The sequence below is a fragment of the Anarhichas minor genome, unplaced genomic scaffold, assembly GCF_050575085.1.
Source record: "Anarhichas minor isolate MPS153535 unplaced genomic scaffold, ASM5057508v1 ptg000033l, whole genome shotgun sequence".
In the NCBI taxonomy this organism is placed as follows: Eukaryota; Metazoa; Chordata; class Actinopteri; order Perciformes; family Anarhichadidae; genus Anarhichas; species Anarhichas minor.
The window spans coordinates 12,606,722-12,633,357 of record NW_027466479.1 but is presented as its reverse complement, the minus strand read 5'-3'; the positions used below and the strand labels follow the sequence as shown (position 1 = coordinate 12,633,357).

General features: G+C 43.5%; 1 protein-coding gene across 2 annotated transcripts in view; it reads right to left on the bottom strand.

The window, feature by feature from the left end:
- Positions 1–216: 216 nt before the first annotated feature.
- Positions 217–26,636, bottom strand: part of znf704 (zinc finger protein 704) — a 51,324-nt gene continuing 24,904 nt past the window's right edge. The window contains exons 4-10 of one of the 2 annotated variants that reach the window (XM_076105470.1): positions 17,800–17,903; positions 16,178–16,455; positions 13,011–13,111; positions 12,453–12,741; positions 11,624–11,758; positions 11,425–11,516; positions 217–10,816 (exon numbers count right to left, since the gene is read on the bottom strand). In XM_076105470.1, the coding sequence (XP_075961585.1) occupies positions 10,702–10,816; positions 11,425–11,516; positions 11,624–11,758; positions 12,453–12,741; positions 13,011–13,111; positions 16,178–16,455; positions 17,800–17,903 (1,114 nt within the window). In that variant the 3' untranslated portion in view covers positions 217–10,701. The remainder of the gene's footprint in view (positions 10,817–11,424; positions 11,517–11,623; positions 11,759–12,452; positions 12,742–13,010; positions 13,112–16,177; positions 16,456–17,799; positions 17,904–26,636) is intronic. The other variant, XM_076105471.1, reaches the window with a different exon arrangement.

Here is a 26,636-nt window from a genome sequence, read left to right as displayed (position 1 = left end):
TGGAGTATATTTTCTTGTTTATTTGTACGTTGAGAGCAAAGTGGAAACTGGAGTCAAATTCCATGCATGCGTACGCATACATGGCCAATAAAGCTGATTCTGATTCTGAGACTATAACTTGTCATAGTCATAAAATATGTTACTTTTGTACTTTCAAGTGTTATTGAATAAAATGGTATCGAGTGTTCTTTGAAAAGAAAAGACAATGACAGCGGCTAACAAACAGCTGCCAAAAAAAAAACCTTTATTCAGTTATAACCAGATGGCTCCAGATTCTTCCAGTCACACAGATCACTCTGGAGAAGGCTAAACTGTAAACACAGAGTCAAACAACAGCACCAGAACGCAATTTACAACAATAACAATTGGCAGTTTCTACACACAGAGATATCGGATAAGAAACAAAACTGGTACAGGGGTTAACAGTCAGTGTGTGTTAATTCTTCTTTGACAAAAATCATTATATAGAATTCATTTCATCATATTGTAGAAAAGAATATAAGAAAACATCATTGGTGCAACAGAGTGTAGTATTTGTGATATTGCAAGTGCGTTGTGTGGTGTGTTAACAATAAAGAATCTCATGTTTGGATTGAATGTGTGACACGTAACTGTCCGTGTGTAATACGATGAAGCAGGCCTTGTTTGAAATGTGCAGAGAGAGAACATTCAGTTCAAACATGGCTTAGTTTGTGTGTGAGTTTAGAAGGCAGAGAAAAATGTCCCAAATGTCTTCCCATCACCCCAAAGAGTGAGAGTGTAGAGACGCAGTTTGATGTAAAGGAATTTTAGATAATTGGGGTTATTAGACTTCCTGCAGAGAGTTATAGGAGAAGATTAAAGCCACTCACACGACTGTTTGTCAAATATGAACGGTTAGCTTAGCTTAGCACAAAGAAACAGGGGGAACAGTACAGCCTGGCTTTGTACCAGCAACTCCAAAGCACACAAATGAAGAACCTGTCTACAAATTATATGAACTGTACTTTAACTAAAGAAAATAAACCCAAAACATAGTTCAGTTTAAAGGCAGATTCTGTTGCCTTCAGACAGAGAGCCAGGCTACCTGTTTCCCCCAGTTACCAGTCTGTATGCTAACTGAAGCTAACTGCTGGCTGTAGCTTCATACTCAACATTCAGACATGAGCGTGGCATCGATCTTCTCAACTCAGAGGGAAAAAGGCCACATTTTTTTTAGTTACCTCCAATCAGAGCCAGGCTAGCGTCTTCATGCTAGGCTAGGCTAGGCTAACCGTCTCATAGCTTCATATTTAACGTCCAAACATGAGAGCAAGAATGTGCATAACCGTATTTCCCAAAATGTCAAACTACTAATTCAAACTCTTTGCAAAGGGCAGGGAATCATCTGTGGGTTCATCTACAATATCGACACAAAACCTGCGGGTCATGCAGTTGTGCGTTTGTCCTTAATCAGTCCCTCTTTCTTCTCCTGGTGAAACGATGATGGTGACCTCTGGCTTGGAGACATTTCAGTTGTGGTGCGAGCTAATTATCAGCTCACTCAAAACCAGATCCTCCTGTTGCAACTATACAGAAATCTCTCTTAATCTTGAGTTCTCAGATGAAAATCTATATTGCTTTTTTAAAACTGATCCATATGTGCCCCTTTCTTCCTCCTCACCCTCCCCCTCGCTTTGAACCTCCCGCGGCCTCACAGCGAAGGGAAGCTACCGATTTTCATGGACAGCAACGATTCTCATCAACCGAGGTCACAGCTGGAGCCTGTGTACACGGGCTGTTTTTCACCGCCCTCATCAATTATTCAATGGCTCGGACACAGGCGTACACACTAACAGCTCCCTGTGCTCCTCTAAGACGGCAAGCATCTTCTGCGAGCTTGACTCACAGAGGCCTTGATTCCTCTGCACCTCGACCTGCTGCTCAAACGCCTCAACGGAGCAGACAGATAAGTGCACAGCACCCGTCTACAGCCTGGATAAGCATCTCTATACAATCACTGCATCATCAGACGTAATGTCCATTTTTGTTTTGCATCATAAACTGCCGGCTCCTTTTGGTCATCTGATGGAGGGGGTGACGCTCTGCAAGATGCCAGTGTTTGTGATAATGAAGCAAACAGGCTCTGGTGTGAAAAGCAGCATGGGGTTTTTTTATTATTCTATGTCAACGCACTAGTTGATAATGCATGAGGTATGGCAGCTTGTACATTGAAACGTGCATTAATGGCCGCAGGAATGGCTTGATCAGGGAGTAAAGGTGCACACACACACACACACACACACACACACACACACTCACACCCCGACAGGAGCTGTTAATGCTACATCGAACAGATGGGACATACCTCAGGCGGTCAAGTGAAACACACACTCCATCATCTCACGCTGCTCGTACACACACACACACACATACATTCGATGCCATCAACTCCTTGGCGGAGCCGTGCGTTTGGACCAGCTGCCTGGAGGGACGCGAGCAGCTTCCACCAGCGAGCTCTTCACATCATCACAGGGTGAGACCTGAAGCCGCGCACGGGGACATATGTTGAGCAGCACGGGCGCATATTGCCCCGATGACATGATCTAACACAGTTGGCTTTCGCAGAGCTCTTTCACTCGTGTTGTGTCTGCGTGCGTGCGCGCGCGGAGAGGTCCGGGCTGTGTGACACCAGCTTTATGCACGAGTTTGGCGAAAGGAGTCCTGCCCAAAAGGTATTTATGAAAAATAAAACACAGGCGAGAAAATGCTTTGCAGCTGAGATATTTAGTTGCACATTTGAAATGCATGCTGAATAAATTCCGCTTGATGAATGATGCAGGCTGATATACATGTTGCAGTTGCCTGAGAGGTGGATTCGAATGGGAAAGAGCACGTGCCAATCTGGAAACATCAGGCATCTTCAACCTTTTCAGCGCAGAATGATAAATGTTGTCTCGTACACCAGGCTCATGAAAACAAACTGTACCGCCGATGACCCAGAGGAAGCACATCTGCAGGACTCCTAACTGGAGCTCACGCCGTAGTTTTAAATGAATATAAAACAAATAGAGTGGTGATGAGAGGCTTTGGGAGACAAGTACTCCTGTTAGAGCTGACAGTGTTTGAGGTATCGGAGCACTCTGGTGTTTCAAAATGAAACTTGCTCCGATGTTTTTTTTTTGTTTTTTCACCATCACATATTTGAGGTAAATGATGATGATGAATGATTGGAGAAAACAACATTTTGGGATATCACGCCTGAATTTAGCCTTTGTAGTGTATGAAAGTGTCAGCTGGCACGTCTGCAAACAGTTTTGAATACCCCATTAAAAGGCAAAACATCATAGGAATGTGAGCTAATCAGTTTCCCTCAATGTCTAACTATTCCTTGACATTTCCTCAGCACAGAAATATATATTTTTTATCAAATAAAAAAACATCTTCCCTGTTCATGTCAAACAATGCAGTGTGAACACTTTTACAACCAACTGTGAACAGATCTGGAGAAGGACCATGTGTTGCACCTACCATTTAGTTTACAGTCTGGAAACACATATCAAACATGTACATTTAGAGGCTTCAAAAGGATATAAAACGTAACATACTGGGCCGGCCACGTCAGGGTGGAGAGCAGCCGCTGCCAACTCACGTCTTAAACACCTGTAGTGCTCTTAGTATGAGCTTTACACATATTTCGGAAAGTCTGACAAGAGCTTTTAAAGCTCCCTGTGTGTTTTTCATCGGAGGTTTTGGGACGAGGTTGGAGGAAGAACAACCGTCATAACTCCAGCTGGCACCGCTCCCATCACTGCAAGACTCCCGCGGGCCCGGCTAACTGTTAATACGCACACAACAAGGATGGCGAGAGCTTCACTCAGACTGTGACACATTGCTCCGTGCCAGCAGGGAATGACAGGTACTTTTGACAATTTTGTACATAATTGAAAACATGAGACAGGTGGTTCTTGTTGTATGCCAATCTTATGTTTCGAAAACCACAACATAGTGTACAGTTGAGATAAAATAAGTATAGAGGAAGTGATGTATCTCATAATTTCCTTTTTTTGCATGCACATGCAGTATTAAAAATCCAGTTAGACCAGAGCATATAGTATATATAATGTTTGAAAAAAGAGTGTAAAAATCCTCAGTCATTGAGTTCTCGAGGTCCACATGATTGTATTCAGATCAAACAGCCAATGAGATGATCCAGTTTACAGAGGGGGCGGGTCTCTGTGTTGCATATTCAAGTTTAAACTGAAGGAGCTGTGGCTGAAGTGCTCTTAAACATGTTTTAGTATTCTGAATAATCACTTCCAATTATAGAAGTGGTGCAGATGAGAGTGTTTTTATTTCATCTCTCTATCTGCCCTCACACTTAGCAATTAAAATGGATAATCTCACTGAATGTTTCACATGCTGTTTGCTGAATGAGGCTTCCTTGATTTCCCAAACATTTCTAGATCGCACCGCAACAGTGATTCTTCACATCGACATACATTTATCTACAAGCCCTTGTACAAAAGGGAGAGAGGAGCCATGTATGGGGAAACAAGGAGAAGGAGAAATAACAAAAAAACACACACGCATTGAAACACAGTATTGTCCTAAGACTGGATCAAAAAAGTTTACAAGTTACAGCAAAGAGTAGAAAAGTCACTCTTTGACGTCGCAACATCTTTCTAGAACCAAGGCCAAAGGGGCCTCTGAACGCAACTCACAGGACATTTCTTTGTATCACAAATCTTTGAATTGTAGGTAAAGCAGACCTCGTACTAGCCAGCACCAGAGACATTCCCTCGTGGTGGCTGTAAGCCCTGCATATCACAGCAACACACCTCCGCTCAGAGATTCTAGACACAACATGGCAACTGAGGTCCACTCTAGAAACTCCACGCTCATCAAGGCACATTCAGGACTCCTATTTTCCTCCAAAGATTACCCTAATGGGGGGGGGTGAAACAGCTTCTGGAAACACATACTAAAGGACGTTTTTAATAATTAATGTCCGACGGGGAACCACCCCCCCCCCCCCAAAAAAACTGCCTTGGGAGTGTTTGCAGAAGCCATTTCAACCGTTCTCCTCCTTCACATTCCTGCATGAAAGAATGAAGGATGGAGGGTCCCTCAGCTTTTTGTATTGACAACAACACCACCACCGCCGTGACCCCGGCTCCGGATAGGAGCCTGCCCGTCACAATGGTTGCCATGGAAACTAGCCACACGGTCGGTGGAATCTAGACACACTGCTACTTAATCTATTCTCAGGGTCACGCAAGGCAACGCTAGGACTACTCAGGTGTACTCCACTGTGCGCATTGTCAATTTCTGTTTTTATGTCCAATTACATTTCCAGTCATTTTCACATGACGTGTGACTCCACAGAGCTGCTGCCAGGCTATTGTTGAGTGGTGTTTCTACAGAACATGGGGGGGGTCTGTGTGCAGGAGCTGCAGGCCAGCGGGGCCGATAACAACCCTGTGGGCATCTGCTCACATGTGTTTATCGGCTGCTAGAAGTGGGTGGCCAGCTAATCTGCAACCACAGAGCTGAGCCTCCCGACTAAAGGAGAACCTGTCACTCTAACTCCAACGTCTGGAGCTGACGGTGCAAATAAAAAGGGAAATAAGCATGTTTTTTTGGTTGTTTTTTTTAAAGTCAAGGATGTCACATAAACATACACTGTAGCTTAGATATACTGTCCTTCAGCTTAATCTGTATATATCGTAGCATATATTGACCTATACTGGGATGATATAAGGTAGAATAAGCGTCAGACTCTTGTCACAAACAAGTCTTGTCGTGTATGAAATATTGATCTCAGTAAGGATCAGGTGCATAAACCATGAATACTTATAAATCTGTCAACATATGAACTGCTGTTAAAGCCATCACTGCTCAGACAGTAGCTACACTGGACAATAACATGACATAAAAATGTGTGTGTGTGTGTGAGGACATATACATTGAGGGTCCCTTGTAACTCACAAGAGTTGATTTTTATACCGTCCGTAAACAGAATAATGTTATCTTGTTTTATCCCGCTCATGAATCACTGCTGAAAGCTCAGCCCTTTAATAGTCGGATGCGGCGGGGGTAAACAAAAGCCGGAGCCGCCGCTCCATTTGAAGGTGAAAAACAGTCCTCATAAGTATTCATATCACTCTCTCTAGAGCAACAAGGCCGCCTGTTGTGGCTCTTTGACGGCACGGTTTTAATTCTGCTGTGCGAACACGTGTCTGTGATGGCAGGCCGCCTCTGAGCCGGTGTTTAGCTGCTCACTCCCTCCCCAGGTTGCAGGGCTGAGAGCTCATTTCTGCTCCAACATGAATAAGTTAGACGATCAGAGCAGGAGCATGATGCCATACGGCATGTTTGGCATCATTAGGGTGTCAATTGGGGAGTCAGAATGCAAGAGTCATAATCCCTCTTTTTCTGCCAGTTTTGCCCAAACAGAAGTAAACGATCCAGTATCCCAAATATCTCACAACACGTTGGCTACAATTTTTAAACTGCTAAGAATCTGTGATGTCAAAAAATAACCGCGTCTGAGCGAGAATGAAACTACGGATGAGTTTGTGTAGCTCTTGATAGCTAGTTTGTCGTGAATAATGTGCTTGGAAAATGTAAAACTAATGGGACGTCATCTGATGAAACAATCTCAGCTCGGTGCCCATTTATACACTCCTTTCTGGAGCTTTCAACCAAATCCCATGGTCTTCATCAGCAGATTGAGTTTGCTCAGTTGTTATGAAGACTGCGTTATATACGGTTGAAAGCTCCAGAACAAGCGAGTAAATGGACCTCAACCTGTAAATGTTCAGCTGTTTCTGAGGTCAAGAATAAACTGTTTGCTTAGTATTGAATATTTGTGTTGTTTGGGGTAGAACAAAAAAAACGTAACAAATGAGAATAAAACATCAAAATTGACGAGGAAGCAGGAGAGGAAACAGAGGTTTCGGGGCGACGCCCTCACTAACTCATGTTTAGAGACGTGGTAGGCTTGAGGCAGGGTGTTTTTATTTTCATGTTCTACAGCATAACATTGTGTACAAAATGGAGTTAATAGGATCAGATGACAACATGGGAGAAACAGCACTGGATGGGAATATAGCACCTCCATTTCTCCACAGCACCAAGACAAGACCTGGGCCGAGTGTCTATGTAAGTCCCTTACGGCTAAGGCTACCCATTGGCAGTAGGTGGGACCAAGATGTTCCCAGTATAACAACGCAGGCCAGGCCACAGTCCATAAACAAATCCCAGAGTTCCTGGACAGGTTTGAGAAATATGGCAGCAATTATCCTTTTGAGGATTTGGACTTGCCCTAAACAAGGGTGTGAAATTAGCTTATTTTGGCTAAATCTTCTTACTAGCCTTTTGGTTGACACAACACTGAACAAGAATCAGCATCAAGAGAGAGCTTCTTTTTAAATTAGCTGCCTGGGGATGCTGCCACATACAATATCCAGTCTTGCCAGAACCTTCTGAACTGAACTACAGTAGGGACTTGTTCCTGGACAGAATCTGATTGGCTGCCAGATTTCTTTTCCACACACCAATGGAGGAGATGGTCCGAACACAAACACGAAGCACCAAAATGATGGAGAAATGGCAGCGGGAAGTGCATGGAGTCAAAAAACAAAAAACAAAAACAACATCAGCCACATCCAGCCACTGACGTCCGGACCAACAAAAACATCCTCGAACCTCAAAGTGTTGGTTTGTCAGGAGCCTGACAGGGAAACGCCACAGGCCATTTATGGGGGGGGGGGGGGGGGCAGAGCACCATGCTTCAGCAACGGCCCGCATACTTTGCCCGGGGCTCCTTCACGTTCCAATACAGAAGGCGTGCGACAGCACACATGAGCGCAAAGACACCGGGATGTCACTCAAACTAATTGCAAGTGGGCCTGCGCGCCACCGAGAGGGGAGAATTGGAAATAAGATAACGGTTTTAATCAACAGTGGAATTGGACCGCTTAGCGGGGCAGGCAGCGGGGAGGGTGACGTGAAGGAGCTCCAGGCGGGAGCGAGCGGGTCACACTCGCTGAAAAGACAATAACAAGCTCGGCTTGCAGTGAGAATTATGCCGAGGCTCCCTCCTGTTAGCTACAAAAACAAAACAAACACCTTCAGCAGAACATGAAAACAAAATTCGTAAACAGTATATATATTCATATATATATATATATATATATATATGAAAAAACCCAAAACAAATCAATGTCTTTTTTTCTTTGAATTTAAATTCCAACATGTTTTTCTCTAAGTATATATAGATTTGTCCTTTCTTAAACAATAATACGTTCACATAACACAATGGCAAATCGGTTAGTAGATACTCTAAACTAAATATTTCTCACTGAAACATCAATGTAAAGACATAGAAGAAGCAAAATGATTGTTTTCTCAAGAGTGACTTTAAGGCTATCCCTATATTCCAAACAATAGAAGCCCGACAGGTTGAACGGTACATTATTACCTCACGCAATGTCGAACTTGAACCTGTCTTGTTCGTAAGGTTGCAAATATAACGACGGTATAACTGGTCCGAAACATGGAGCTTAGAGATAATACAATAATTACATGTGCACATGAACAGACAAAAACAAAACAAAACAGCTGGGCAAACATAACAGAGCTACGCTTTTTACGATCAGGTGTGGAAGTACTGTGCCGTATATGGTCCAGCACGTGGGTTTATTAGCTTGTGTTGGCTTCGAATAATTCGGTAAAATGATCCTGTGCGTGAGACAGAAATGCCGATAAAGATTTCAGCCTGCACTCAAGAAAATATATGATGCAGAGAGTAAATGCAGAAACAAAATCACAAAGTGCCTGTTTGTAGAAACATTTGTAGAACATTTCTATCAACTTCAGTACATCGTAAGTTAAGTAGAGTGCAGCCCCGGGTGATCCATTGATCTGTAAACTGTAAACTATTCGGCCTTGTGATTTTGTTTCCTGCCTTTGAGCCATCAAGGCTGGAATTCAAATGAATGAATGATTTTCTTTTTACCAATGCCACTCTGGACTACATCACAAGGACTCTTATGAACGCTTTAGTCAGAGCTTTTCTTGCATGTTGCCAAGTGAATCAGGTGTTTCTGCCGTACACATTTAACAACAAAGCAATGACCTAATCAAGTGCTTTTAACTCATCTCACCCCGATTTGCTTTCTTTTTCCTTTTATAACCAGTTACGTTGGAACCGAAGAGAGCTAGTGGAAACATTTCAACTCAACAGAAGTAACCAAACATGTAGCAAGTGCTCCGTTACACACACACATACAGTGCAAGTGGCTCACTTTTGGTTTTCAGCCCCTCCCCCTTTGGTGAACAGATCATCGCACGAAAACACAAAGATATTTTCTTCCCTTTGGGAAGGTGTACATGTTGGTTGAGGAGGAGGGCAATCTGTCTCTCTGTGTATGTGAGGAAAGGTGTTCATCTCTGCTGACGTCATGCTTCCCGTGCTGTCAGGAAGGTCTTTTTAACACGCGCTCTTTAGCAGGTGGTCGGTAAACAGTCTCGGTTCGCCACAAGAGAGGAAAAAAAAAAATTAAAAAAAAGAGAAATACATCAGCAACAGTAAACATTGTAAACACCGTAACAAAAGAACCATAAAGAATAAGATATAGAGTTTTTGGTTGCAAAGTTGTGTAATGAACGAGAGAAGCTATTGAGACTGTATTCAGTATAACTCCGTGTTTTAGCTGCTGGTTTTTGCTTTCTTTAGATTCACATCCCTGATAAAAGATAAAAGAAAATGAACCAACGGGATAAAAAAAGTGAGATAGAAAACTGTCTTCTGCTTTGATTGTGTGGGAATACCTGTGTTTGTTTGTTTGTTTGTTTGTTTGTTTGTTTGTTTGTTTGTGTGTGTGTGTGTGTGTGTGTGTGTGTGAATGCTGTTGCTCTTCTGTGGTAAAACTCGGGCATGGTCCATCTGCTTTCCCTGACTGTAAATTGTATATTTTTTGCATTGATCATTCACCATGTGTGTCTCAACCTGCCGTACATTCCCCCTCAGAAAGCTGTCAGGAGTGAAGAACAAGTGAGGAACCGGGAGAGGCTGTGATGTCGGAGAGATAAAAGATCTCCTCAAAAAGTCCAGAAATAAAACAAAGACAAGTTGAAGGAAGAACAAAAAAACGGCGAGCTTTTCCTCCATGCGGTTTCATAACGTGCTTCAAAAACTGCAGCAAAGGGGCCCATTCTTCTTCTGGATTAAAAAAAGTGAAGATGTTTTTCCTTTTGCTTTTGACAAAATACACAAAAAAGCTTTTGGCCTTTTTTCTGGACCCCTTCATTGACTGGACTTTTCCTTTAAAGACCAGAGCTTTACAAAACATAGAAAGATGCAACACTGAACCCAACATAAAAAAAACAACAAAAAAACGGGAGGAACCGTAGATCTATTTTTTCATTACACTGTTTAGCTGCACTGGGGTTTCCCAAAACTGGGAATGGTGGGAATGGTGAGGCAGTGCTCGGAATCCCGGACGGCAATGTAAAAATGACTCTGCTGTCCTTTGGTTCCTTCTACGGCTGGAGTTCAGTGGAGCTGAGGGGGGGCGGGGGAGGGGCATGGGCGGAGCCGGGAGTTGACAGAGAAGTTGTGACTTTTCGCTGAAGAAAACCAAATGCATGCAAAATGAAGCCCCTCCCCTCTTATCTGGCCGAAAGGCAGCAGTGCCCGTTGGTGTGGCGCGCTGGGAAGTCGGTGGGGAGCGTTCAGTCGGTAAATCTCTGGCAGGCCTTTTTCCAGCGGCAGGCGGTGCACCACATGTCGCGGTTCTCCATCCCGTACACCTTACGGCACTTCTTCCCTTCACCGCGCACCTTCCTGCTGAGGAGGAATGAAGAAACACTGATGAAACTGACATGATGGAGAAGACAGAAACATGTGGAAGATCGACTTAAAGGGCCAGGCTAGCCGTTTCCATCTGTTCCCTATCATTATGCTAAGCTCAGCTAGCCGACTGCTGCTCTATATTCATGTTCAGATATAAGAGTGGAAACTTCTTATCCAACTCAAGAAAGCAAATGATGAAACTATTCAGTTTGGTAGACTAGTGTTTTCCACAGGAACAAAGCCTTTTCTAAAATGTGTCTTAATGCGGTAAATAGGAATCACCACATAAATCACACAATGTCAAACAGCGTGGCTCCTTACTGAAGTGGATTAGACAAATCAGAGGATGAACCGAGCTGATTAATGACTTTTCTTTAATTCAGAGTCATTGAGCTGATTTGTGAGAGTCAATATTTTTCACCTTTTACCACATGGTGTTTTTTACTCAGTCAGGTTTAATTGAAGAAGAAAACCATATTAGATGCATTGGCTTAAATACAAGTTGTCTCTTGGTAATATCAAATACGCCCTTTAAGTTTGTTCGGCCTTTAATTAAAGCTGCAGAGGAGATGTGAGGTAAGCGTGCTGTGAGGATCCAGCACCTGAGGGCAGTGGTGGCTCTGGGAGGGGACGAGAGGACGGCGATGGTCTGGGAGCGCTGCTCCCCAAAGCCCTGGCTTTTACTGGGGGACACCTGAGGAAGGCAGACAAATGTATGATTAGAGGAACCCAGGTGTACATACATGTATGCGGCTGAGAACAAAATGCTTGGTCTTGCATGTACGTAAACGTTTTCCCCACCATGGCTCCAGTGAAAGTGACGGGTGGGGACTGCCAGGAGACGCTAAAGCTGGAGCTGTTGGTGGGAGTGAAGCTGGTGGAGGCTGAGCCGGTCGAGTTACTGCTGCTGGACGGGATGGACACCGGAGCCGTGGCCTGAGGGCAGAGGTCAAAGGTGAGAATGGTGGTATTTTCTACCAGGACCAGGAGTACTTCGATGGCCTCTACAAAATCATTTTTCATTTTTCATTCTCAAAACCCTAACGTTGTAAATGACGTTGTATCTTTGTATCGTTTGTAACTGCTGCTTGGTTTGGCTCTGTGCAATGGCATCTCGGGTTGTGTATCTGCTTTTTATTTTTAAATAGGACAATTATTAAAAAATTCTTCATTTGACTTTAAAACAATTTTTCAATTCATCAGTCAACTTAATAAACTCTCACATTGTAAAAACTCTTTAGTTAAATTAAGCACTAATAAGAAATGTTGCTGTTATGTGGCTACGCGCACGTTGCCGTCCCATGAATAGATGGATTGGGTCATTATTCCACATTCATTGTTCAAACCTGCTGCTGTGTGTTAATATACAACAACTGTTAGCACAGCTGCTAACGGGAGCAAGGTGCCATTAAGTCGCCGCGACATCATTCGTGTTTTTTTGTCAACACTGTGACACATAATCACCATAATGAAGACCCTGATAGAGTGTGTGTGAGAGAAAATATGTGCATTTTGTGTAGCCTTATAAGTGTGCATATTGATCCAGAAAGCACATCGATCGTGTGTGTTGCACACCGACCTTAATCTCGCCTGTGTGTGTGTGTGTGTGTACATGTGCACACTCGCTCACCTGGTAGGCGTGGTCCGTGTGGATGAGGTAGAGTGCGCTGGGCGCAGAGCGGCTGAGCGGGGTGGCGCCGCCACCGCGAGGCTCCTTGGCGTCGGACGGCTGCGGAGGCCTGTGGGAGTCCGACAGCTGGCTGAGAAGCGGGTGAGGAGAGGGGGCAGGGGGAGGGACCACGGACGGGGACACGGGGGACAGGCTGCTCAGCCCGTCGGCCACCGAGTCCGTGTTGAGCTTGATCTCCGTGTAGTAGAAGTCCTCCTCGCCGTCACTGCAGTCCGAGTCACAGCTACGCCTACAAACACACAAGAGGACACAAGCGGTGAGGGGCGACGGAGAGAGAGAGAGGAAAATAAAGACAAATGTCCCCGTGAATGCCGATTACTCCACATCTGCAGTGCACAGCAAAAGGTCACAGTGCAGTCACACACACACACGACCCCTCCTCCTCCCCCTTCAACCTTCATATTTTGACAATGAAGCTGGTTGGAAGAGGGGAAGTGAAAAAGCTTCTTTCTTTGAGTGGACTTTGGCTTCGGTAGGCAGTGTGCGCTGGTGTCTTACCCCAGGTGGATGGTGCGGATGTGTCTCTGGATGCCGGCTGCGGTACTCAGCACCTTGCCACAGTTCTTCCACAGACACTTGAACATCACCTTCATGGAGTTCTGCAGGAAAACACACAAAGTACGGCAGCCACAGTCAGAAAACACAGCAGCTCATGAATGGTTTCGTGTTGACGGAAATATACGGTTGCTTGTTTTTTTAAAGCAAAAAAAAAAAAAAAAAAGCAACGTTTGCTGTCAAGTCAGGATTCCTTATACGGTATAACAACCGTGTTTGGTTCACGTTTAAAATAGCATTCCTCTTTCACCACAGAGCAACAAGCAATCACATGTGTGCAGTTCAACTCCCTGAGTGGTTTTCTGATGATATGTGCATTAAACTCACTGGCTCATTTCATTAAATCCATCTCTATAATACAGAAGGTGAGGTATATCTGGTATTTCCCTCCAGAGTTGGTCAACTATCCTAAACTACATCATTTCTCCCTCATTATCGAGCAGGTAGGAGATTGTATATTGATTGCTCAATGGAACTGAGGCACTTTTTCTCTCTCTCTAAGGGGGCAATTTAGAACTTTATGTATTGAGTTGTTTTTTTATCTTTACTATTTATATTATTACTTAATCTGCAGGATTTGACAGAAATTAAAAACTAGATGAAGTGACACCAGTAGCTGCATGAACACTACGGTTATTACAGTCAACGTTATCCTTTGACTCATATGTATAGTTAATAAAATAAAAACGATTGTAGATTTAAGTATTCCTCACTATGCTGGGAACTACAACACACATCAGCTGCATTGTGCATCTTTCACTTGATGTGAGCTAACTGACTGCCGGGATGTCCTGACGACCTGCGGAGTGAGTTGACTTGCAGCATCACAGACAAACTGGACAGCGACGCATCCTGAGGAGTTGCTGGGAAAAAAACATGTGGATTTGCTGCCATGTGTAAAGATTAGATCATTGCTACACCTCTGTGTTGGCGTATATATATATTCTTGTATTTTATTTATGCTTTTATTTTCTTTTAGGTGTCAATTTTCCAATTTTCTTTGGAATATAGCCACATTTTTAATAGTCCATTCATTATATTTCTATTTTTTTTTTTTAAATCAGAAGCCTGTAGTATTTTGAATCAATATTCTTGGAGGGAGGGAATGATTCATCAAAGGCACAGAACAATTTAAAGCATATTGCTTTATTAAAGCGGTTATGCTATTGAAACATGTGGATTATGTTTGTGAAGTCACATTGCCTCTGCTGTCTAACTTCACTTCAGTAAAGACTGTGAATATTTACTGTAAACGGACGACAAATGAATGAAATAACTCCCCACTGAATGCACTTTCATCTTGAACATCAGCATTACTGTAACATCTTTGTCTGAACAGGAGCTGACTGAGGCCAAATCACAGTGAATGTTTCTCCGGTTGAGAGCTGGTGAGGCTCCTGTATCTTCTATCCGTCTACTGTAATTACACCGCTGGCCTCCTAGAGAGACTGCACTTTGTCTTTCATGAAGTGAGAAGCCCTGCGTGCCCCCCCCCCTGCTTCCCCGCTCTGAGCCATTATAAATGGCCCTCTACAGTAGGCCTGTCTGTCAAACTATTGTTGAGGGGGCTGATTTAATTTCGACAAGATGTTTCTTTCTTTTCTTTTTCATCCTTTTTTTTTTCAGAAACGCATCCACACACAACAATCATCTGCCCCCCCCCGTGCATTGTTTTTGGTTAACAAAAGCCTGTTTTGTGTGTGTGTGTGTGTGTGTGTTATTCCCTTTTAAAGACGCGTTTCACAGTTAATTAAATGGTGAGCTCCAAACAGCATTGTCTTGCCAAGAGAGACGCGAGAGCACAAGAGGAGCGTGTAGATAAATCTATGTGAAACCGTGGCATCATACATATACCATGCGTGTGTGTTTATGGAAGTCAACTTCATTGTTATCCAAGCTTATTAGAAAATCTGTTTTTGTCTCCATCCACACCCCATTCTCTCTTCCCCTTTTCTGTATGTACCGTTAGTCCCCCTTTAATTCTTCTTCTTCCTCTCTCTCCTTCACACTTCTGAATGTCTCTCTCCCTCTCGTTGCCCTTCTTTGTCACGAGTCCCCAAGCAATTCAGACCGATGTGGAGCTCACCTAAGAGTCTTTATCGATTCTTAGAGGAGACACGAGGCCGGCAGGATCTTTATGTTTACTGTAGCGGGTATTAAAATCATTACTGCCGTTGCGAAGCAGCTGCATGTGAAGACTGATAAGTAATTATGAAGGGCAAATGTCTAGGGAGGACACACACACACACACACACACACATATATTTATATATATATATATATACAGAACGAGGGGAGAGGGGGGCGAAAACATCGGCGAGAGCTGGAGAGGAAGTGTGGAAGAAAGGGGGAGAGAGAGTGAAAGGAGGAATAGATGGATGATACCGACAGCAAACGACAAACCAGCAAGTAGGAGTGCTGATAAGGAGAGAGAGAGTTAAAAAGGGAGAGCAAAGCAATATAGATCTGAAAAAATAATGAGTGACACTGTGCTGTGGATGTGATGAGCTGCCAGTGGAGTGTAGAAATGAGACGAGGCAAAATGATGAGTGAGAAAGAAACAGTGTATACGTGTGTGTGTGTGTGTGTGTGCGTGTGTTTGTTGTGCTCATAACATCTGTGCAGCAAAGACAAAACGACCACTGGAGCAAAAAGGCTGCGCGTCCTTTCCTGTCCCATTTTCATCTCTGCCAATCAGTCAGTCGGAGTCTCGGCTACACCCGTAACCTCGGAGGTTAATAACACCACGGCGCGTTGAAGAGCAGCTCGCGTGCTGCTGACAGCTCCTTATTGAGAGAGCCGGCTGTTATCAGGAGAGCTGCTGCCGTTCTCCCTCAAGCGCCTTTAATATGCGACCACACAATGAAATAAAAAGAAAATTCTCACAGTGCTGTTGCGACTCTTAAAGGGCACATACGGTCAGAACACGGAGAAGAAGAAATGTAGCCGTTTGCTAACTGTCTGGTTTTTCAGGTGTGTAACGTCATTTTCAAACGCCTAATTTGAAAAGCCTTCAATTACTAATTTACCAAGATGTGTTCTCAGCGTACAGAAGCAGAACTGGCCTTTCCTTTCCGTCTGTTAACTCAGACGCCGTCGACAGTATTCACCTTGCGCTTGCGAGGGATGGGCTCGTCGAAGAGCAGGCTGCTGCCGTCCTGCTCATCCAGGCTGGGGTCCTCAGGCCCTGGGGGGCCGGATCCCACACCGCCCATGCTGGGCACAAGGAAGGGTTTGAAGCTGTCGGCGGACAGCGGTGGAGAAGGTGTCGAAGGGTTCGACTGGTCGCTGGCGGCAGACCAGCTCCAGTAGCCCCCTGAAGAGCTGTTGCTGGACGGGGTGAAGGGCCCAGCTGAGCCGTTGTCCTTCCACGAACCCCACAGGCCGTCTAAGAAGATGGACAGGAAGGTGAGAGGCACAGGGATGGAAAGAAGGAGACCAGAGGGGACAGGAAGTGGAAGTGAGTAAGATCACAGTGAAAAATAAATCTAACTCCTTCAGTCATATTTGTAGATGATACAACCACAGGAAACTGTGCCGGAGTTCCTCCGTCAATGATGGGAGATCAAGACATTCAATTAAGTTCAAACCGCTTTATTTGCACTTCACACAAAAGAGCCTCCCACCACCACTGTTGTCTGTGACACAATGAAAACAAAAAAGGTTACTATTTTGTTCTGTGGTTCCGCTGAGACACGTCCAAGGTCTTGCTTTCTTAGATCAAAGAAACGTTTCTGTTGAATATCAGCTACAAAAGACATTTCACTTTGTGAAGGTCGAGGCTGGGGGAAACTTTAGAGCGTGTACATATCTGAGGAAGTATGTGTGTGCGCGTGTCAGAGAGAGTTAAGAGCAGACCTGGTTTGTTTGGTTTAGTGAAGCTGCTTCTTGCTTCACTTTAAGTTTCACATGAAAGAGGAAGCGGCTCACCAACAACAACAAAGACGCTCTGATACGCGTTTGGTTTTGTGGTGCAGAAACATTAAGAAGTGCTAATCATTTCAAGATAACATTTCTTTTTTTTATTAATAAGACAACTCAAGACAGTTCAATGAGAGTTGAATTGAAATTGAAATGTCAGCCATGCTGCTGTATGCACGACAACCTACTGTGTGTACTGATGTAAATACACATTGTATGATCGCCGACTTGTGTGCATCTGTTTGACTACATTCAGATAAAACTGTACAGTTGGTATTTAAAATCCACTTTGTGCATGTGAGCATGATATATGTTTCACATGTGTGTGTGTGTGTGTGTGTGTGAAAACTGTGATAACACGTGCATGGTGGTTGGAGGGTTGGCTGCGTGTCTGCTCGGTTGACTGAACGGTCGTTTGCACAGACTACCCGAGTGGTTGCGTGCGACGGCGGTAACGGGGCACTTTGGCACAATGAAAAGCACAACGAGTCTGGATCTCCGCCACCAAACACGGTGGCGGAGATCCAGACTCATTGTGCTTTTCCGTGGATTTGCAGGATTCATTGATGAGCGAATCCTGAAGCACAGCAGGTGGCAGTAATTTATCAACCTAAGCGTGCACATGCATTCACCAGATAACAGCTGTGAGGGAATGAAAAGTCGGTGTCTAAGCAGAACGTACAAATTACAGAGTTGTTCTGGGAGGGAAGGAATGATTCATCAAAGCCAAAGAACAATCTAAAGCATATTGCTCACTGTGTCAAAAGAACATCCCCCACTAACGGAGTTGTTTATTAGCAGTACTACTCACCGTTGACTTTGACAGGTGGACTCCTGACCAGCGGGCTGGAGGAGAGACTTGTCAGCACCATGGCAGCCGTCACCTTGTCCATGTCCACTTCCTCCTCTGACCGCCTGTGAAAACAGAAACAGAGGATTTTACTGAGCACCTACTGCTCCCAATACATTATTTCATCATCACAGAAGAAGACTCCACTGTACACACACACACACATACACACACTGTACACACACATAGCAAATGTCTGCAGTTGGACATGAGCCGAGTGTGCAGCTCAAGAACACAGTGAGTGTGTGTCTTCATCTTTTAACTTCAGACAAAAAAATAAAATCAGGCCCTCTGGTCTCAAACTAACTCAGCTTTGCATTCTGCAATATAAGCTTCTAATTAAATTTAAGTTGTATATTTTTATGTCCTTTGTGGGCGACTGATGCAACCGTTAGAAAAATCAACAGCCGACAGCTGAAACGCTGCTGTACAAAATCAGAATAGATAAATGTAAAGCTGAACGAGACTGATGAGCGTCTTGTATTCAATCCCTAAAGACTATTATCAACACAAGCTCAGTGCTGTACAGTGCACACACTACACTATAATCCATATAACAGGCTAACCGCACACAACACACGTCTCTGTCTCTTCTAGTTGGTGCGTGGCGAACGCACCAATTAGAAGAGACATATTGAAGGCAGATGTCTTAATCCGCTCGCATGTATTCCTCAGACAGAGGCGATCCCTGTGATCAATAGCTGTATTACCGACAGTAAACCTATGGTAAGTGCTCACTATTAACATAACAAGCAGCGTGCGTGCGTGTGTGTGTGTGTGTGTTTTGTTCCTGAGCATGCCAGACTTTGATGGTGTGTGGAAGCCCAATGATGAAAGTCAATTCTATTGCAATGATGAAATCTCCTGCTGCCTTAAAAAAAGAATCCTGGCATCAGCCATCAACGAGTTCTCACAGCCGCCGAGATCAAATGGTTACACCGCATCTTAATTGGTATAAATCCAGCAACAAGTAAAGTGAAATGCAACACATCTTTTACTCTCCTCATACCTGTCAAACAACAAATAAATGCCCACTTGAAAGTGAGGAGATAAAGGATTGTACAAGTTATTAAAAAATCTGTGAGGTGATGCAATATTTATTCGACTCCGTCAGCACTTGTGTCTGTACTTAAAAAACATCTGCAGCACCGGTCACGCCCTCTCTTATCTGATCACGGCTCTATTAATTAAGAGGCAACTAAAAAGAAGTCACGGCCGAAATGTCAATTCGATCCTTAAAGTCGAGAACATCAACACTCGGAGGAAGTGTGTTAGTCAAGACTCCACCTCTTAAGGTTCGCTGTGACTGGATGCGGTGTCAAAAAATTTGTTTGACAAATGACTCAAGGAGAAGATGCAAACAGATGTGTTCTCGCTCTGCTTGGTTGAAATCATACAAAGACTCGTTCGCTGGTTACGGAAGTGATTCAACTACAATCTTCAGGTTCATGAACGGCAGCAAAACAGAGAGGGAGCAAGGAATACAGGAGCACTTGGATTCCCTGGTATTGAGCTTAAATATAATTAAATCAAAAACAAATAACAGGAAAGCAACCACAAAGACAAGGACCACATGATCTGTCACACGGGGGCTTTGGCTGTGATTACTACACTCACTGCATCGGTCTTGTAAGGCAGACATAAACAGAGGCTCCTCAGTCATGCTGTAGTGTCATTTCTGCTGTGACATCCCACATGTAAAGCATGACAGGGAACTAGGAGACATGTGATGACTTTCACCGGGGCGACAATTCACACCCTAACAGGACACGACCCCGAAGCAATACTGTACAACCAAAGGCACCAGTGGAGAGGCTTAACAGCAACATCAGTGTTAAACGTGTTGAGTGGCTCCGTCCAAGCCCAGCCGCGACTCCCAGCGTTTATTTTTAGAACGGCTTTAAAGGCACAGATGCTCCCCCGTCCAAGTTGACCGAGCTTAAGCAAATCTGGAGAAAAAGGAAGTCACCAAAATCCACATGTGCCAAACTAACACAGATGTGTTTAAGACGACTTGGACGACTCAAAGCTGGCAGACGTTATTACACAATGTAACGGAGTGACTCGAGGAGGTTTAAGTGAGTCTTTTCTATAATGCTGTAGAGAGTAAAGCACAAGAGAGCAGAGCAGCCTTTACTGTTTAAATGGAGGTTTGTACCTTGGCACAAGTTGACACTTCTCTTACATTTTATGACTTTTTTTTCTCCCCCAAGTCACCATGTTTAGAGCAAATGTGAATAGTTTGAGGTGTAATGAGTAGCTGACAGGGCTGCATGCCATTCCAAGAGCTGATAACTGCCAAGATAAACCAGTGGAGGAAGTCTGTGTGCTGATAATGAGACATTCATTACAAAATCGGTTTATCTGCGGTGAAGCAACCAAGTAAAAGTTGATCAACAGTGTTTTCACTGCCCAGAGCACCTTTGAAGCACTGATCTTTGTGTCTCTTTGTTTCTGTGCTGCTCCACAAACCTGAGAGGTTGCTGTTGGCCGTGTGTTTCTCCAGATGCACTCAGTGAGGCCTTATTGTTGGCTGCTGGTGCCTGCTGAGGGCTGAAGGCACGTGTTAGCAACTACAAGTTAAAGAAGCTAACTGAGCAACAGGGACTTTCCAACGTTTCCTTTTCAAACAGCAACGGGCTTTGTTTTCATAAAACTGAACCAGAGCACAGAGCACAATGTTGTGTACAATGTTGATAAAAGTGTTTTGGATCAAAAGTATTGCTCGGGACAATTCAGTAGTTGCTGGGTATTGACGGAGACACGTCCCTACCGAGTTCTACGCCCTTGCATTAATGTGAAAGCTATTAAAAGTGTATTAATATTAACTTCACAGGGTTTCCGTGTGAGAGGAGAGCGTTCGCTAACAAAGAGCCTCAGCCCCCATTAGCTAATGTCTAATTTATTACCCTTTCCACTGTTGAATATGATGTCATTACAGCCTCCATATAAATCAAGAAACAAAGCTGTGTACACAAACACCCCCCCCACGTCACCGTAAAACCACTTCCTGGTCACCTTGGGAGGCCGTCATGTGACCGTAGATATTATCTCTGTGGCAACAGTGTCAGACAATGATCACTGGGTGCTTTGTCTATCTTGAAATAAGAAATCTCAGAAAAACACATTAGCATGAGGAATAATTAAGGTGTAATGTATGAGCGGCTGGGAAAGGGAATTTCCCCAAATCACATTTGCCATTAGTAGTCTTGTCAAACTTAGTTTTGGTCCAAGTGCTTATTATGGCTCTAATTAACACACACACACACACACACGTGTGTGTTAGGGAGACACATGATAAAGGGCATGATACATGTGACACAGAAGACGTATTGGGACGGTTAATGGACGGGTAAGTGAATTCTGATAAATGAGTTTGGTATGTTGCCGTGTGTGTGTGTGTGATGTTAAATATTCTTACTTCACTAACTTGCAATAAAACATCCTCCGATATCTGACCCCACGAGGCCTCCTAAGTGGAACATTATCATATTCATCAACAGACAACTAGAGAGAAAGCGAGGAGCCGGCTTACTAATGCACATCGCACGTCATAGATCCACGTCGTTTCTTCCTGCTGCTGGCTATTCATAACCGGGAAATTAGTTTATCTTTAACCTTCTGGCTACGAGCGCCCCCCAATTAGGGGGCGCTCGTGTTGAGGGTACCCCAAAATCAAATGCGGAAAATAGCATGATTATTAGCCGGTAGTGTGGACACGGCCACTTTTTTTTTTGGATGAAATAGCAACGTGTGGACAACAACATCATATAAGTCACTTATTATAAACTCCAAAGACAACTATAGGCTACTCATATAAGTAAAACAATATCGTGGCATAAAAGCACCAAATCCGGGCCAGAAATCGGCGCTATGAGTACAGTAAATCAATGTTTGTACCCTCATGCTAACAGCTACCCAGTCATACAAAGCATTTATTAGCATTAGCACACGTGGCGGAACACGTAACTAACTTCTGTTTTACGATCCGTAGAAGCACTAACCCCGTTGTGTCTGATCAAACGTACCTTCATGCTGAACTTCGCCGACAAAAATCGTGGTTATGCGCCCAAGTTTTCTCAAAATATGGATAATAACGTCGCGGAATTTCCGTTCCAAAGCTGTAGTCATTGCTGCCAACTGCATACTGTTGACTTCCGACTTGTTTCCAGAATAAGAGCGGTCAAGGGGGCTTGGGCGAGTGGTCAGACTGCCTGCGACCGGAAATTTCCGCCGGGGTACACGCCTCACTTCTGGCAACTTTATTCTATGAAATCTTTTGACGATCACCACCAAATTTGGCATGAGTCTTCCTAAGACGATGACGCGTCTAAAGAGGGGTTGTTTTTGGAAATCGACCGAGGATAGGCTGAGATCCAGCCACACACACACACATGAAATGAGAAAATCCTACAGATGACAGCCAAAACTGGCTCTGATGATGTTATGAATATGAATATGATTCCTATTATCTGTATTTGGATGTATTGAATCATATGAGTGATAAAGAAAGTGAAATATATAGTTATATAGTGTATAAAAGTACAATGTAAGAGCTGCAACAGCTGGTTCGAAAATGATGACCTCGCCTGACCCCTTTGTAATAAAAACCTCTTATTATTCACTTTATTCCACTCTAACCATTTTGTAATAACTACTGATCAGTTATGCTATGACTTGGGAAAGTTTTTAGGGATCATACTGCATTATTTCAATAACTTTTTATCACTGAAAGTGCATTTTTTCCAGGCGGAGCTGAATGTTTTCAATTTCAGCTGTGTAATCTCTTATTTTTCTATATTAACCAGTAACATATACAAAATCTATATGTATATCAACACATCTCACAAGTGTTACCAGTATTCTAGCATCAAAATTATTAAAATAGACCTTGTAGTTTGGGTAGTGTACTCAAAGGAGTAGGAGTATGCAATTTCCGAGCAGGGGGCTAAAAACAGGCCTAGTAGTTAATTAAATACCAAACAAACATAGATGCTGTTTAAATGACCTGAAAAAAAAAAAAAGGCCAGTGACGCTTGATATGTATCCTGTTCAGGTAGCATCACCTGAATGACACCTGCCATTAACAGGGAATGCCATTTGACGGACAACACTTTCACTATGGCGGCACATACAGTGTGTATTTCATAAAGGTACCAGAGTAATTATAATGCTGTTCTCTTCCCTTCTTAAACATGACGTAGCTCCATATTTAAATGCTCTTATTGGCATTAATAGGTTACTAATTGCAAATGCTAAGACAATAGTGTTTGCGATTTTTGTTTGAAAAACACAATAAAAGGATTCATCGAAAAACAAAATAGTTGCATATACATTTCTTTCCATTGACTTTACCTGATGGTATCTGCCTTTAAGACAATCCACTCAAGTAGAAAATAGACTCTACTTCCTGTATGTATTTTCACTGCATTCACATTATAGAGTAGATATGGATATATAAGTGCGTTTCAGGGCACTATGTGGATGAGCAGACTTCTATTCTCGTCTCTCATTTTGTATCTTAAAATGTTAATGCCAGATGTAAACAGGGTTCAAGAAGATTTCTTTATTAAAAAAACAATTGAACTTGTTATTTTATTGAATGGCCTTGAATTAGATTTAGATTTGAAACTAGATCACACTGCAAGAGCTACTAGGTATATCCTTTATTGAGAAAATCTTGAACACAGAAATGACAAACTACAGGAGGTCAAATTAGATTCATAGATGAGTTGGGATTCATCCCTGCGAGGGAATGGAGACACAAGTAAAACAACAGCTCCCTCTTCAGGGGTTCTGATGAGATTAGTGGGAGATATGGCTGTTTGCCAAACTGCCAAAAAGCTGTGTATGCATGTGTGTGTGTGTGGGATTAGTGTGTGTGGTGTGCGCGTGGTGTGTGAGAGGGGCGGGTGCTGAAACTTGTACTTCCCTGGACAGATGTGCGAACTCCTTTTTCTAGGTACCACAAGAGAATTCAACTAAACAAAGGGCCCGCATAGCAACAAGAAAGACGCAGGATGGCAGTGTGTGTGTGTGTGTGTGTTCGTGAGGCAAAGTCTCCACCATTGTGGGGCACAGGCAGTGTCCAGTTTCACACTAAACACTGGGCAGGGAGTGAGACAATAACAGGGGTTCATGTTAGTTTGACAGCTAGATGTGATCCAATGAAACGTGGGGGTGTCTTGTTTTTCGTCATCATTCTGAAATTCCGTTTTGACGTTCAGGACGGACAACGTGCAAGAAGGTGCAAATATTGTTGACTCGACGTCTGTAATGAGGAGAAAGCTTCTACCCAGAGTAAACTAAATAATCACAGGTCACATTCTTCACAAGTTCAGATGCAACACAGTTGATGTTTCCCATGTAGCCACACAACAAACTCCTACTCCAAACTAATTCAGACTAAACGGGCCACGGTCAATCTTTATGCGTTACAGGAATTCTCCCGAAAAACAGAGGCCATGCAGCGCTGCCCAGCACACCCCCCTCTCACTCCTACACTCCTCGGTCTGTACCGCGGCCTCTCGCTCCTCTTCCTCCCTTCACCCCTGCAGGACTTTAAACTCTCACACCCACCCACCCTCCCTCCCTCCCACACTTTGAGCGGCTTTGAGTTTTGTTGCTGCCGAATCACACTGTGAGAGAAGTAAGTGAGAAAGAAAGACAGAAACAGGGAGTGTTGTGTTGTGTGTGTGCGTGTGTGTGTGTGTGTGTGTGTGTGTGTTTGGGCTAGCCTGACTCTTTGATGGTGAGCAGTGCAGGAAGGTCTACTCATTTATTACAGCCACTGGACTATGACTCCTATTTCCTCCTCAATAAGCTCCTATAAATCAGAAAGCGTCTCCTATGCCATGTGCATATCGGATCTCTTCCTGTCCCTCCCTCACAAAACCACAAAAGGAATCTGCATAGGACACGGGGCTAACATGCATGAAGGGCACAGCTTTTGATTGGCAGACGTGTATGAAGGAACACACAGGAATTTTTTCTTTGACATGCTTGTGTGAATCATCCGGGCTCTAGAGATGTTACAGATAACAGACCTCGGTTGGAAAACACACATCCTATAAATAGCGTTTCTATGAAACCTGAGAAATATGCAAGAGGGCATGTTATAGTATTGTGTTGTCTGAGAGGTGTGTGTGTGTGTGTGTGTGTGTGTGTGTGTGTGTGTGTGTGTGTGGGTGTGTGAAGTCTAGGCCTTCATCTATGACACACATGAGGGTGTGTGTGAGGTTTGCACAGGTGCTGCTGACAGCTGCAGGCTGGTGTTCGCCTAATTGTAAAGAACATGGGTAATAAGAAGGATCCCTTTTTATGGACGTAACGGGAGTTACAAAACTATATATATATATATTAGTGCTGGGCAAGTTAACGTGTTATTATCAGGAGGACGTTCGTCCGTCCCTCCGTCCCCTGGGTGACACGCCCGGTCCGGAACCCCCCTTCACTGTCGGTCTCGCACCCACACACACACACCCACACACACACACACACACACACACACACACACACACAGGGAACAAATCCTCTTCCTAGCCATAACAACATATGCACTGGCCTGGCAGCCTGCTCCTTGAAATAGGAGCCACGGACATCTTTCCCTTCACACAGATTCCGCTTCAGCTCTTCAGAGCCAAAGTGCCAACCCTCCATCTGATTCACTGTAACTGGAGCTTTACAATGAACTGCTCCTCCACGGCTGAAAAACATCGAGATACCCGCATTCAAAGAGATGGTTTTAAATGACAACACTTAATCCAACCAGAAACCAAACCTGCTTGTCTATCTATCTGACAATAATTTAATAACTTTATTGTTTCTAAATGTTGAGAAACATGATCATAATAAAAAGCCTGGTCTGAGTTGTCGGACATAACTGGAACAAGATATGTTTTATATTATATATTTAGGATGAAATCTCCCTCTAATCTTATAACAAAGACCTCATACTGACTCAGACCGGGAATTTAAGTCCCTACAGAAACTAAAACTGATATTTGATTCAATTAAAAAATACCATGACTTCAATTTAGTGTTTTTTCTGTTATATTTAGTCATGAATGCATTAGATTACGAGATGATCTCTCATTGATCTTCACTGAAAGGTTGTCTGATGTTTGACACGTACATCTATCACACCGATAGTCGTGATAGGTTGTTACAGACATGATAAAGCAGCTGATTAAAGAAAACAGGTCATCTTGTGTTAGTAAGATATTCACGTGAGCAGACGGCAGAGTTTGAAATACAAATAAGATGAAAAATGGTTTTCTATTGTTTTGCATTGAAGATATAAAATGTTGGCAAATGCACAGGTCTAACATTGTGTCACTTAGAAGTTAGCAAAATGTCACACAACTACACAAACGAGATGGGACGCGCTGACTTCTTGGTGTCTACTAAAAAAAAGACAGCGGAGACTCAGGAGACTCCTGCGAGGCTTCACTGTCTTTTGTGAAGTGGGGGGGGAATGAAGACATCATTAGGAGTGGTTGCTGACTTTAAAAGACTTCAAGATCAAAGGCGGAAACAGGACCGTATTCGAGAAATTGCTTTGTGCGATCAATCAAATCCAAAGAACACAGACTTCTCTGACGACAAGTGAAACAAGGCATTGGTAGATCTTCCTTTAAAGAACTATCAAGTGTGTTTTTTTTGTTATCCTTGAAGGGAACATGAAATATCAAACAGGTTAAGAGTCTAAAGTTTAAATTGTCATTTTTTTTGTCTGTGATCTGTGCAACCCACACCACCACCCTCTTTTAAAAGCCAAGAAAATCTGGTGCACAATC